The sequence below is a fragment of the Leptonotus elevatus genome, chromosome 6, assembly GCF_054856555.1.
Source record: "Leptonotus elevatus isolate MCC_2025b chromosome 6, RoL_Lele_1.0, whole genome shotgun sequence".
Lineage (NCBI taxonomy): Eukaryota > Metazoa > Chordata > Actinopteri > Syngnathiformes > Syngnathidae > Leptonotus > Leptonotus elevatus.
Window position 1 is genome coordinate 12,908,142 of NC_141244.1, and position 15,692 is coordinate 12,923,833.

At 40.9% G+C, this 15,692-nt stretch overlaps 1 protein-coding gene across 1 annotated transcript in view; it reads left to right on the forward strand.

Annotated features, from left to right (window-relative positions):
* The window catches only part of sntb1 (syntrophin, basic 1), a 38,592-nt gene that overhangs the window by 4,810 nt on the left and 18,090 nt on the right, over positions 1-15,692 (forward strand). The window contains exons 2-5 of the mRNA XM_086078599.1: positions 7,679-7,949; positions 12,615-12,732; positions 12,819-12,908; positions 14,026-14,165. Of these exons, the coding sequence (XP_085934725.1) occupies positions 7,679-7,949; positions 12,615-12,732; positions 12,819-12,908; positions 14,026-14,165 (619 nt within the window). The remainder of the gene's footprint in view (positions 1-7,678; positions 7,950-12,614; positions 12,733-12,818; positions 12,909-14,025; positions 14,166-15,692) is intronic.

Sequence of the window (15,692 nt, forward strand, 5' to 3'; positions counted from 1 at the left end):
AGAAGAAACTGATTTGAGAGGTGGGACGTGTGTCGCTGTGCATTTGTGCAATTTATGTACACGGGCATCTCTGCGGAACATTCATCTGCGTATATTTTACCACCGACTGCGTTAAGCGGTTGGAAGAGAAAGTTGGGTAAAAGAGACGGTTTGTGTCTGTGTGTATTGTTTGCTCAAGATTGTGCAAGCAAATAGGAAATATTATGTACAATCATAAGGACAAATGTTGGACACACCCTCATGGTTTAGCTTTAGCAAACAATGTTTTTTTGAAAAGATCCTTATCCGTCCAGCAAAACTGTGCCCCAGTGCATAAAGTAAGATCCATAAAAGCATGTTTGGATGAGTTTGGTATGACTGGCCCCCACGTTAAGGATAACTGGAGGCAGTTTCAGTTCTTGCAGGTAAAATGGCGAGAATCTATAAAGCTGGGGTCTCAAAACTCATTTTCAAAGCAGGCTGCATTGTAGTTATGGCTTCTCTCAGAGGGCTGTTATGACTGTAAAAAAAAAACATACGAATGTACACCTCATCTTAAAAATACATATTGTTGCTGTCTGGCAGAAAACTTGCATCTCCAAAATCACTATCAGAAAAAAAAAAGAGTCTGGCCTGGGAATTGCTGCTCGTCGAAGTTGCCATTATACCTTATATTATTGCTCAGATACACCAACACAACACCGCCACAAAATCATGTCCAATCTTAACATCATTTGCAAACACAAGTATGTCCTGGTCTGACCCAATACCGGCGTCAGTGTCTTTTATGGGAGAAACTGCCTCAGACGTGAAAATAACCGTCCTTAACGCAGGCAGTGACATTTTCGAAAAACGCTTTTGTGTGGATGACAAGCCAAATCGTAGCAAAAAAATAATAATTTGTGAGATACCCTAGCAAGGCCTAAATTGGTACTGATACGCCAAACAAGTACAAAAAAAGCGTTAACACTTCACAAAAGCATACGAGAGGTTACGTCACCATCCCAATTTATTTTTCAAACATCTAAGATCCATTCATGATGCCATGAATAAAACGATGAGGATCATCATCAAGGATATCGAATAACTGCTCAAAATGCTTTTCTTATGTTGACGTCTCACAAGCTGCGGTTCCAACTCGAACCTTTTTCGTGACTCGTTTCCCATGATGTCGCCAACTCCACTGTCTCCTGCACACGAATGCAGACTAAAAAAAGAATGCAATCAAAACATCTTGCCCTTACCTGAGCTGGAGGCTTACGAGTCGATGGCCTTGAAGTGTTTCATTTCGGCACCTGGCAATCCAAGCCTGTCATCACCTGACAAGTGTGACGCCAGCGTTAGTTTTTGCCCGTCGTTATATTGAGTCATGGCCAGTGTTGTCTAGACCGATGCTCCAGTCAGGGTGCGTGCGTGCACGTGTGCAAATGAGCGCCAGTGGAGAAGCCATCATCTGTTCAGACACTGACTCAGAGTGGACGATGATGGTATTAAATGGACAATGGAATTATTCTTTCCACAGTACACTTACACAACCAAAACAATTGCAGCGATGCAAAGATGCGTCCTCCAAGCTGCGTGAGAGGAAGATAAAAGCTCTTGTTGCCTCCAGGTGTAATTATTGTTCTTATGTCTTTTGCGGTTTGACCCATTTTTCGTGGTCGTAACAAAACTTGAAGACTCTTTTTTTTTTACCCAAAGGCCGATAGCATACATGAAGGGAAAATTGAAGCTAAATCTAATGGAAGGGGAATAACATCACTGGCACATCATTTACTGGCCTCTTTGTAATGTGTTGATGTTCACTGGTCAGCAACTCACTGAGAGACCGAGCGCTGCGGTTGTATTTCGGGGAAATGGTGAGTTAGGTTGTTGCCGGTGGAAACACAATTCTCAGAAGCTGGTTTGATGTTTGGCAATTAGAGAAATTTCTGACAAGCTGGGAGTCCTTACCTTACTTACAGAATTGGATCGATTCACAAATCATCTGTCAGGCAAGAGCCCGTAGTTCTCACATAATTGTAAGTCTTTATCTTACAGAATCAACAATTTGGGGAAGGCCCTTCTCTGTTTCAGCATGACTGTCTCATTGCACAGAGCAAAGGCATGCTGGGAGGGGGTTGGTATTGAACAGCATGACTGGCCTGAAATGTAATCAGTTCTTACTGATTGTATTAATGGCGTAGTTTCATTGGCTGTGTTTTTTATTTTTATTTTTTTTACATGGGTTGAATTGTCTTGAGATAAAGACTTTATCTGCCAATGCAACCGCAGCTTTGATGACATTATATACAGGACACACAATAGAGTAAAGATTAGTATGTATGGCCTCCCTTATAGTTCTGAGTTAGAATCGTCTTCCCGTATGGAGTTTGTATGCTCTCTTCTCATTTGTGTGGATTTTTTTTTATAGGTAGCTTCATTCTACTTTCCAAAAACATGCAACGGAAGATTGTGTTTAGGGCCACTCTGGACCTCCGGCGCCAAACGGTCCCACAGTATAAAAGCCGCGCTGTCCAGCCTCGTAGGGAGGAGAGTCACCAACGTAAATCCCGCTCCTGGCGTGCTCGCGGCCGGCTTCTCGCCGTCCCCGCGAAACGGCGCCGGGAGCTCAACTCTCACCCCAGTCACGCCACCAGTCCGCAGATTAGCACTCGCGTAAAAATCTTCCTCCATGTCCGCGTCGACACTTCCGTAGTTTCACTCCTCCCAACATGCTGTTCCAAAGCAGCACCGCTACAAGGCTAGCCGAGTAGAAAGTTCCGGAGAGAAAAGGTTCCACACAAAAAAAATAACATTATTGCAGGAAACACACACGATCCCACCGCTGCCACCAATGTCGCGTGTCGCTGTATTACGTTTGGGAACACTCTCCGTGAGGAAAAATACACAAGAACATGTACTGCCTTTGGGGAGCGACTGCTGGCTGCCCCGTTTATTCACACACTTCCCTCCAAAATGATTCTCCTTCCCCCGTGAAACTAGACTTGGACTTTTGCCTTACTTGCGCCCATCTACACCCATCACCTTCCGCATGTTTTACGTACGAGATTGCTGTTTTTGTGAACTCTGATGGCGCAAATGTTCTTCTGGATGAATGCACAATTCTCACCAACACACTCTTCCCAGAAGAGAGAAAGGGGGAGTCTGTTGGCTTTACTTCCATTACTCAAGATTTGTATTCCTTCTGCCTATTCTTCAGGCCAACACAAAATGGTTCATCGACCTCGACACCGTGCAGTTTTCCCCACATTGCCAGTGCAATCTAAATATCTTCATATTTCAAGGAGGATTGCGCTTCCAAACTCTTTGAGATGACTTTGTTGGTCTTTGTTGTCTGAGCTGAGGGATCTTTTCACATGCCAACGTTTTAGTCAGCCTGCATGTGTTGTTTGAAATGACCAAGAGGTTCATTGACAGCTGTTCCAGTTGGCCTCCTTGGGGAGAACCACTTGGAAGCGTTTTAGTTCGCATGTAATCCTCCTCAGGGAACAGGAACTGAGGGAGTGCCAATCCCTTCCATACTCAATTAAAATAAGCATAGTCTTTTTCTATCGTGGTTTTTGTTTTTGCAATTTTTTTTTTGTTACCAGAATAAACTACCAATGTGGAGTTTGGTCGTGTGTTCTACCAGCAGTGTCTAGTCTGTCTTGCTTCCAACCTCTGTTCAGGAGTTTTTTTTTTGTCATAGCCGTCGTCGTCATGGTAGTCATCTTTCATTATCGCGTATTGTGGTTCTTAACTCCTAAGCTTCTTCAGTTCCTGCTTCATAGAAATGACACGTCATTATTCATTGCCTCCTTATTCATGTGCTTCCAGACGAGAGGCACATAGCAGGGACCGGCTTTCATTAAAGGTGAAGTTAGAGCACGTTCAAGAATATTTGTCCAAATCCATCTAAAAAAATAATAATTGCCATGCGGCTCTTGTGAAAGCCTAGCAACTGCTGTGGTATATCCAGATAGCTGCTCAGAGCTCATAAGGGAAGCTTTCATTCTGCAAATCACAGGAGCCTTTTCCTACTTTTCTGCCTCCAGCCTGTTCCCCTTTCAACTCCTACCTTACGCGTCACAGGCCTAATGAGAAGAAGTTTCTCCTCCTTTATCCGCTACATTTGCTCACCAATTAAGATTCCCACTCAGAGCATATGGAAGGCCCTCTCAACCTCGGTGAGTGTTGCAAAAACACACACACAAAAACCACATTGGGTAATTTTTTTTTAATGAGACTGATGAAGTCATTGCACAACAGGCAATACTGTCAACACTCTTCATCTCCTGAGGAAATTGTCGTATTTACAAATCGTGGAATTGGATGGGGTTGAGTAGAGTTTAACAAGTGAAGTGGTTTTTGACGAGCGAATGGGGCTCTTAACGGGCGGGGCGAGCAGCTGGTCGCTGGTGGTAGGCTGTCATTCATCAGGAGAACTGTTAAGAGTGAGCTCCAAATGAGATGCAGAGTAGTTACAAGAAAAACAATTCGCCAGAGTATATTTGCGCAAACGATCTGCAGAAGCAGTAAGAAGGCTCGTCAAATCTGGACCTGAGCCATCATTTTCTGGAAATGTCATACAAAATTTGGACGTCACAATGCGTGATGACCTCACGATAGATTTTTTGACTATTTTAGCAAGCATCAAAAATCAACTGTGTGTTTGTCAGGACAGTGGTACGAGAAGAAAAATAATGTAAGAAGAGTTCAAATAAAAAAGGGGGAAAAAAATAGTTGGTGTCAAATTTTTCCAAGTGCAGAAGTGTTGCTTTTAAGAGCTTGTTTTAATGTGTTGCGTTATGTACATAATGGTTGCCTTTAATTGAATTACTTGACGGTAAATGTTAAAAATGAGCTGGATGAGGTAACGTTTTTTAACCTGCCTCATTTGTCATTCAAGATAAGGGCTCTATTTTCATAGACAGGCGCACTCGGCCTAAAAACGGGTCATTTGGTAGACGCTCTATAGCTTTCTTGGGCATTCCGGCGCACCGAGGTGCCGCGACCTTCCAGGGATTTAGCAATTTGGTAACAGAAAGTAGACTCTATTTTAGATTCGGTAAAAGCAGGTCTAAATGGTAGTGCAGGAGGTGTAATGATGTTTTTGGTGCAGTTGATCAAGGCGCAGGCAGACCGACTTTTAGCTTCTTCGTGCATAGCTTTGTTGATGTATGGTGGTAAAAAAAAAAATTCTAACTTGCCCATTCGAATGACTGATGAGTTTTGATGAATTGTGTTAGTGCTATCTTTTCACCAGGATACATTTGCATCCCAAAATAAGTTTTTGACCATGTTTAGTCCGCCTAAAAGGCAATTCATTTGTGGGAAGAATTGCAAATGCAGTAATTCCAAGAGGGCCCTTCACACTTACATTTGTTAATATTGTTCAAATGTTTTTTTTAAACATTGCTTGTACAGTTAATGAGGTTTTATAACATCACAGAGATGATTGTAAGATTCCACTATATTTTCTTCTCACCACTTGCCATTTAGTGGCTCTGGTGCGGAATTGGTGCTTTGACAGAAACCCGCGAGAATATGCACACACATACATGCACAGTGTAACCATTTTCCCCAAAGAAGAAAACCCTTACAGATCTATTTGAGGCCACACTTTAATGAGATTACATCAGCTATATTTGTAGATTTTAAAAAATACATGTTTGATTTGCGTAATTTTAGGCAACCGCCATCGGGTTTGATTCACACTGTGCATTTTATACTCAAGACACGGAGAATGATCTTAAGATTTTATTTTATTTTTTAATGTTTTCCTAAGCCGAACATGTCGCTTGGCGAGACACGGTTGTCACGTCCCGGCTTCAGCAGATTACTGGAGGTCTTTATCATGTAGCGCCTACGCGTGTTCTTTTGTTACGGTGCGCTAGAACAAATCACCAGCCCTTATTTGGCTCCCTAATCTGACATTGCTGATGTGACTCAGTCAGTGTGCTATTCTCCTTTTGCAAACACTGCCTTTGGAAGGCCATTGAGGACAGTCGCATAAAGCCACAGTCCCATCCGCGAAAGCCTGTCTGTTCTCGTCCACAGGTTGGCGGAGAGGCTTGTTACCGTTTCACCATGCCTCCCCTTTGACAATTCTTTGTATGTTGAATCCCAAATGCCACCAGCCATCTGTCAATTATACACAGCGCGTACAGTGGAATATGTCTGCTCGACATAACAAGCATACCAAGGATTCAGAACGTGGGATGTAGACGGATTGAGCCCTTACTTGAGATATGCATGCCCGCGTGTGATCTGTCTCTTGCTGTTCTATCTAGCACACTGTGTGATAGTGTCAATTAACTCATTCACTGCCATTGACGGCTCAAGACGTCAAAAATTAGTTTGAACTATTTCTATCAGTTTCACATTTTTTTCCCACTTTTGCTAACAAGAATATGAAAATCTAGGGAAAAAATGTGTTGTACATATAGGACAGATATGAAATTTGTGATTAATCTTGAGTTTGTATAATTAAGTAATCAAACAAAAAAGAAAATATTTTTAAAAAATTAGGGGCGTCAGACGATTACATTTTTTAATTGTAATTAATCGCATGACTTCAATAGTTAACTCACGATTAATCACAAATTTGATATCTGTTCTAAACGTACAATATTTTTTCCCTAGGTTTTCATACTCTTGTTAACAAAAGTGGAAACAAATGTGAAACTAATAGAAATAGTTCAAATGAATTTTTGACGTCTATAGCCGTCAATGGCAGTGAATGAGTTAAAACCCAGCATAGATTTCTTTGTAGAACCTTGTACTGAAATATATTGGATGGAGTGACCAAATATTCAGTTCTGTTTTTGCTTATTAAATAAAGATTAAAAGGAACCCGGACTGTAATGACAAGTTTGCATAACTATGAGATTCATTAAAAAAAAAAAATTCCAGTTTACTACATTTTGTAGAAAAGTTTTGGGGACGTATGCCGCCATTGTTATTTGCGTCGCAACGCATTCAGTAAGCAGTGACGTAGAATGCCGGCTGGCTCTCTGCTGAGCAATGTGAAACGTCAATAAAGAAAGCAAGTTAAGCCTCGTAGCGTTCCTAACTGGACGATCAAAACTCTTGAATGTGTCTGGTGAATGACGAGAGCACGGCGTGGGGGAGGGTCACTCTCCCAATCACATGTTTCTTTAGGAACGCTACGAGAATTAACTTGCTTTCTTTATTGACGTTTCACATTGCTCGGCAGAGAGCCTGCCGCCATTCTACGTTATTACTACGCACTGAATGCATTGCAACGTAATTAACAATGGCGGTACGTCTAAAATAAAGTTTCTACAAAATGTATTAAACTGAAAATGATTTTTGAAAAATTTGTCTCATAGTTATGTTAGGCATCCATTGCAGCCTGTTCATCCTGGAAGGGGGATTTTGCGGTCCCTCCTCAAGGTTTCTCATTTTTTGCCTGTTGTTTTTTGTTTTTTGGGGTTTTTCATTGCCCTCGTGTAGTTCGAATAGGGGATGTCGTTGATATTTGTCAACCCGCAAGCATGAGAAGCCTTTTGGGACTCTTGTGTGATTAAGGGCTATATAAATAAACTTGACTTGACTATGTTAGTAACAACCAAATAAGTCAAGACTGTTGGGGGTTTCTTTAAAAAAATAAAAATAAAAATAACGACTGAAAATTTAAAAACTACTGTAATCTATACAAGACTAACATTCTTACGGTTTCTTCCCTGTCCAGTCAAGTACATGCGAGAGGCCACACCGTACGTGAAAAAGGGCTCACCTGTGTCAGAGATCGGATGGGAAACGCCCCCGCCTGAGTCGCCGCGTTTCGGCAGCAGCCCCCCCATCGCCCCCTCCTCTTCCTCCCCGGAGACTCGAAGCCCTCCTCCTCCTCCTCCTCCTCCTCCTCCTCAGCCCTCCCTGTCCCTGCAGGGCGACAGGAGATGCATTCCACTTAAAATGTGTTACGTAACCCGAGCCATGACCACAGCAGATCCAGACAACAGGTAGTTGACGAATGCATCCTTTCTGCTCTTTGCTCCTTTTCCTCCTCATGTGCTTATTTTTATTATTATTGTTTATTACATCATGTCATTTTCACACAATTAACTGTTTCTGCAGGCCAGTCATCTGACTCCCATTTACTGTGAACAATATGCAGTATTGTCATAGCTCGAAAATGCATTTCTTACTTTCTAAGTAGAGCCCCTGGGACTGAGATTGCAAATTTATAAAAAAAAAAAAAAAACATTGGAAATTTGAAGATGAAACACTGGTTTACAATCAATTAGTGACGTAGTGTAAAAGTTGTTCAGTTTATGCGAAACCTGATTTGAAACATTTGTTATATAGACGACATGAAAGGACTCAAGGAAGTAGAGTTTTTCATTTTTTTCCATTTTCCAATGCCTTCATTGTTCAAATGTGTGGTGGTGAGAAACAGAAAACGTTTCTGTTGTCCTTGGGAGACCATAGTTGTTTTTGTAAAAAAAATTCAGGCCGCTACCATAATAGAAGTTTGAAGTATTTGCTGGTAATATTTGGAGGTGTGCACATGTCAGGTGGATGGAAAGATAACAGCTGCAATCGGCAACATGCTGCGTTTTGGAACTACTTTGTTTGTCTTCAGTTGCTTCACTGTTCACAGCAAAGTTCCTCATTTGTATTCATGTTCCTAAAAAATATGAACAATATGTTAATGTTTTGATTTATGGTTTTACCTGGTGTTTGACAAACTAATTTATGGCATCACAGATGGTTTGGACAAGCAGACCGACGCTATCGTGTTGTTTACTACTGTGGTCTCATTTCTAGTCTTCATTTTGGTCAGCGGTCCACATAAAGTCGTCCTGTGCCGCCATTTTCAATGTGTAAAGACAAGTCTGAAAACCTGAAATCAATATTTTATGACAGAACAGTCCACAGTGAGCTAAGCTAATTGCTTACAACATAACTAGACTCTGTTAAAAAAAAGAAAGAAAAAAAAGTATTATTGCACACAAAAGGAAGAAAAAAAAAACATCAATTCCAGCAAGATGTGACTTTTGTTCTTCCTTCTTAATCAAGAAATGTTGCCTGGTTCTAATGTGCTGCAATCAAAGCTTTAATGTTCATCTCTCTCAGGGGCATTGTTTACAATCTTGCAGTCAGCGCTCACATTTTACATCTTACACAAATTGAAAACTCACCACTTCAACCAGTAGCTTCCACCTTCTATCTACTCAACGATGCTAATTGGTGAATACATTTTCTCACCAGCCACAATTATACCAGAAGTTTTATGAAGAATTTCATACTTACTGCATACTCTCATTCAATTCAAGCTCAGCGTATTCACCTTTTCCAAAATGAATGATAGCAACTGGCCAATATGAAATGATATGTGATGCTTAATACAAGACATTTTTCTACATTAAGCAGATGTAATGTTCACTGTCACAGCCCAGAGAAATCTTGATGGCACTTGTAGCTCCACTTTGGCAAAGCTCACTTGACTTATTATTGTACAATTCGAAAGCATAATAATGGTTGAACATTCACAGGGTTGGCAATATTCTCTACTTGACCGCTCGGTGGTTTATAGAAGAATTTGGGGTCAATATCCCAACTCGTGATCTCGTGTGTCAACGTTGCTCTTTGTACTGTTTTGCAGTTTGATGAAAAAATAACACTTGGATAGACATAGAATACTAATATAGAAGAACATAACTAAAACTTGTAGCCGATAATGGTATAAAATTAGAAGAATATAAATTTGCTATTAATTTCATGCAATTTGAAGGAAAAATGCCATATTGGGACATATAGGTCTTTCTTTAAAATTATTTGTCATTGTTTTCAAAAGTAATTATTGGTATCAGCTCGTGTTGTTCCGATACTGTTTTTTGGCCCCCGATACCGATTCCGATACCCGGCTTTGCCGTATCGGCCGATGCCGATACCATACAGATACCTAAGTTGTTGTTTTTTTCTCAACATGAAAAAGCTATCCTGCCATTTGTTCAGAGCATTCAAGGGCCAATAGGATATCTTAGCTCGGCATGCAGTGAACATGTCACACTTCAGTGAATGTCGTGCATGAGCAAGACACAAGATGCTGCATCCAAAGTCCTATATTAGCGTCAGAATTAATGGTATCTGCATGGTACTCAACGATACTACTGTTTTGTTTTTCTTGTATTGTTCATTCTGTAATTTTACAGATTCGATGTCATCATCATTGCTCACTCTTTCTTATTATTTTTTATTTTAAATGTGCGTGTGTATGTGTATGTGTGTGTGCATGCGTGTGAGTGTGTACTCATTAATTCACCTAAAACCTATTAAAAATCCCATATCGTTCACCTAAAGCGAATACTTCAGAATCTAGTGTTGTGAGGTTGGATCTGAGGAAGGATCAAAGAAAGGAAAGTGAAATCCAGCACCGACCAGACATCACCTACTACCCACCGGGTTACCGATACTACTGTTTTAATGCAGTATCAGGGCCTCTGCTAATACCAGTATCTGTATCGGAACAACAGTAGTATCAGCATTGGTGACTACTCAAGCGATGAGTACTCATACTGGTATCAGTTTGGAAAATCGAACGTCCCCATTTAGTGACCTTTTCTTAGTGACCTTTAAAAAAAATTATATATATATATATATATATATATATATATATATATATATATATAATTATGTTTTAAAATATTGCACTCAAAACACTGTGTATTAAAAAAAACTAATACTAAAAGTAAAAAAAACTGAACAAAGCATTTTTTAATAAATAAAACGGATACAAAGTTTTAAAAAAAAAAGTTGTTCTAAAAACGAATTAAAACTATCTAAAAAACAAAAGTCCAAATTAAATAAAACTACAATAGAAAATTAGAAAATATTTTGACCCTGATCTAAGTGCATAACGTTAAGTCAAAGCCCAATTAAAAAAAAAAAAGATTGCTTAAAAACCTGCATTTTCGCAGTGGCGCGAATTATGATCCGCAATATAGCGGAAGCACACTGTATCTTTATTTCTAACCTCAAGTAACACCTGGAGCGGACGTACAGTACATGGTGTGTCCCACTTTGAGGGAATTGTGGACTCATCACATTTGCTCTGACTTTTCCAGGTCTCCTGTGTCAGGTGTGTGTATAGAAAAAAGAAAAGAAAGAAAGCCTGTTTGCGCAAAGCACACGTGGCCAGGAGAAGTTTTGCTCCACCACCCACGAGAGCACCTGAACAGATGACTATTGAGTTTTTGACATAGTTGGTGGTAAACACCCCAGATAAGGAATGCACTTCTATTCATACTGTGGAGTGTTGAGTCTGAAACCGAATATTTCCTCCCTCTTTACTTCCCACTTGTCATTGTTGCCCCAAGCATAACATCTTCATGTTTACTTTTGATTTATTTCTTTTCATGGCGCGGTGTTTATTGCTAGACATACTTGTTGGACTGACATAGCTAAGGGTGTGACATAATGAGGTTTTCTCACTTTTTTTGCTTCATATGTACCATGTCTCATCTTGTCTTCAGCTGTAGGCAGTATATTATGGTTACATTAATCATCACTTGTATATAGGGAAACACCTTTGACTTCCTACGCTTTTATTATTGTTATTTTTTTTAAAGATGATTCATTCTACAGGATTTAACAGGAACGTTGTTAACAATCTCAAAAGGCAGCGTGTTACATTATGCACCATGAGCCTGTGACTAGAACCTGTTTTAAAAATTCACATTCACTGAGCTGGACACACAATCAAAGAGCTGCTCGCAGAGGCCCAGAAGCATTCTATAGATGCAAGTCTATGGAGGCCAGAAATACTCCCTTACGGTAAAAGGAGATTAGTTAAGGAAATTGAGAGAGAACGCTTATTTGTCTGAAATGGCCCACAGAGGTTTTTAAAGTATGGCAATTTTCATTGCTTTTTAACCAGCATCAAAGAAGTTAAGGCGTGAAACCATTTCATTGGTCTGTGGCTTTCAGCTAAATAAAAAAGGGGAACCAGAAAGAATCCTCTGATTATACTCTGAGTGGCTGCTTGATTAATTAAAAAATAAATACATCTTTTTTTAAATGTTATTTTATTTTTACAAACCCAACGAATTCTTCAAAAACATTCAACATACGTTGCCATGACAAATGGGGGGTAACTTCGGGGAAAAAATCCCAGAAAACAAACAAACAGGGAATGTGCATCGACTGTAGTGTTAAGTTGTAATATCACCGTTCACCACTAGATGACAGACAAGCTTACACTGTGTCTTATACTGCTCTATATAACAACGTGAGCAGGCCTAATAATATTTCTTGGGGATTTGGAATGATATGAAGGACAAACAAATGAATTGGCTTTTGTGAAAACATGCACAAAATGAGTTCTTGCACTTAATGCTGGCTTGCTGTTCAGCAGTTTTGTGCCGTCCTTGAAATAACATTTTTATGCAAGGGAGCCCTTTGCCCGTTATTTTGTTGTTTGCTTCAAACTAAATGAAATATATTAAGAGCATATATTTGTCCATGTCTAAAATATCATCTGGTTAGGAAGAGCGTGTTTCTTTGCGGCCCCCCGAGTAGCACCGATGAAAAATTGTGGCCCCTTCCACCCTTAAAGCTTCCATCCCAGATAGACTGCACATCATTCGACTTGCTCACCTCTGTGATAATATTGTTTTCTCCAGACAAGTGGAGCTGCACTCCCCTGACGCCAGGCACACCGTGGTGCTGCGCTGTCCAGACCAGCCATCTGCCCTCACTTGGTTCTCTGCAATGCATGCTGTCACATCCACACTCACGCAGGTCTGTCGCACAGTTACACGGCAATTATTATAATATGCTATATCTTTCCATTCGGCACACTGAACGATCACGTCATCTCATTACAGCAAGCATTAGCGGAGGTGATTCATCACACAACCTGGTCAGGGGTTGCTGGCAGCAAGGAGATTCGACACCTGGGATGGCTGGCAGGGAAGGTAATGCGAGAGTGTGCGCTTTCAGCATCTTTCGTGTTATTGTTGTGGTGTGTTTGCAAGGGAGGGTGTCTGTGATAGTTTAGATGGTTGAGGGTCTTGTTATATGCTGACAAGGGGTGCACACGTGTTTTGTTTGTAATCACGTGAAACTCTGTGTCCGTCGACATTTACAATATTTTAGTATCAAATTCTAACCATCTTTGCTAGTTGGCGACCAAATCTCATTCTGTTGGAAAGGTGACCCTTGATCCTGCAAAATTCTCTGATATGATTGGCTAAGGCTGAACTTCAAAGAGCAGCTTAGGATTCCGTAGCTGGGCTGCTGATAAAGTCCCATAATGGGAATAGTCATGAAGGTAAAACAGCAAGGCTGCGTGCGGCATATACTGTACTGTACAGCGCATATGCATATGGGAGCTCCGAATGCAAAGGATTAACGACGTGGCTTCTGAAGGAGAAGCAAGAAGGGGCTCTTTGAAGGATGGGGGGTTGTGCGGGAAAGCAAATGTCTCAATCATGTACCTATGCACCAGCAGCAGAAATAAATTAGCATTTCTATCACACATCGCGAAACGGGCCATATTTCTCCGGCATTCGGGTTCGGTTATTGACTTGCGAAAGAAGGGGAAAAACAAAAACAGGTTAAGTCTGCATATAAACACAGTTAAACACATTTATGTATTCCGTACACATTACTCTGTTTGTTGGGAGTTTGTGCTTGAGCAACTTTGGTAAGAAAGATTTTACACTGACATTTTCAAAATGCACATTAGGTTTAGTGAATGGCTGCACAGATAAACATTTGGGACAATTGTCCCAATGTTTAAAAACAATACTCAAATGAGTGGATTTTTATATTGCTTTCTCAGTCAGATAACCAAAGATGTGTCACGAATTAACTGATAGTGTGTGCCACCATCCATCTATCTTCTCTACACCAGATGAATGGACAATTTACACAAGAATGTGTAGCACGAAAAAATTTCTGATTACCTCAAGTGTATGCAAAAGTTGGTATTTAAAAACACTCACAAGTTGCCGTTGATCCCAATTAGGATTGTTCAGCCTGTTGGAGGTCAATGCTCTCAAGGGAATGCCATTCCGTGTATTTGTGCAGCAAAGTGAAAGCGAGAAGGAGTGCTGGAAGCCTGTGCTAGTGGTGGTGACGGAGAAGGACCTGCTGCTGTATGAGAGCCTGCCACGAAGCAAGGAGGCCTGGCAGAGTCCAGCAGACACGTATCCTCTTCTAGCAACACGGTGGGGCCGTTTTCACATCAACACAATTGAATTGTGCTAATGAGGCGCCGCTGTGTAAACATTGATTGTTGGGTGTCAAGGATTCATAGTTTGGCGCTGCCGCTATTAAATAGTTTGGGATTTGGATATCAAACTGAAAATTCTATTGAATAATCGAGTATTAGGATGACATTTTAAAAATATATTGTTACTTGGTCAAAGAAGGATTTTATGGATACATAAAAGAGAAAATTTCACTTAATAATGTGGTTCATGGTGGATGGATGGATAACCAATTGTTTTTTCATTTTATATTCATTTCAATCATTTATTTCATTCATTTGTAAAGAAAAAAATATCAAACAATATTCTTCATTGTTGAATGAAAAGAAGCAGAAAGAAGACGGGTCTTATTGTATCTGCTCCGTTTCTTCCCAAAGTTCATTTACAAGGTAACTTAATTTAAAAACTACATAAACTGACAATGGCATAATGTTCAAACTTAATCTCGTTTATATTTCTTTAATAAAATAGATTTAGTCATTCATTTAAACTTTTTGCATTTTTAGTTAATCAACTAATCAGCATTAGTTTTCCTAAATTTAGACTGTGCATAACAGCAAACTATATATATATATATATATATTTTTTTTTTTTCTTCCTCCTTTTTTCTTCCTTTGCCCTTTTTTTTTCTTCTTTTTTAAGAGCTCAGTATTGTTCATTCGGAAATGTCATCATCATTGCTCTTTTTTTTTTTTTTTTTAAATATATATATATATATATATATACACATATATACATACATATATACATATATACATACACACATACATACATTTTTTTTTTGTGTGTGTGTGGGTGAGTATGTGTGTGTGCGTGCGTGCGTGCGTGTGTTTGTTAGCTCACCAGAAAACCTATTAGAAAAAAAAAAATCTCATACCGTTCACCTAAATCGAACACCAGGAGACCCGAGGGGACCGAAGAAAACCAAGGAAGGTGAAATCCAGCACCGACCAGACACCCCCCACCAGAACTCCTCTCCAGCCCAAGAAACATCCAGACCCCAACAAATCCAAAAAACATAAAATCAGGGAGGCCTCAAGAGACCAACGGAGAGACCGAGAAAAGGAAGGAAGGACAGACGAAGCCGCGTGAGATCCGAGACACCAGCCTCCACCGATTCAATAACCTGAGGAGGAAACAGATTGTGTCTGAGTTTCGGTAGATGCTGGTGTGGTGGATCTGGCATGCATGAAAATCTCCACCAAAGAGGGGAGCCGTCGACCCCCGCCGGAACAGAGCAAGCGCAACACCTCAGGGCCCCCCAGGCCGCGGCAGCGCCAAAGGACGACCCCCGGGCCCCACCAGGGCCACCGGCCGGAGAGCAAACCCAGGAGCAGGAGCGCCCCCCGCCCCAACACGGCCCGCGCCCCCGGCCCAACGCAGCAGGACGGGGCACTGCAGGCCCACCAGGCACCCCACCGGCCCCCAACCCCCGCCCCCCACAACCCCCCGCCCCCCATCCACCCCCGCCACCCACCCCAACCC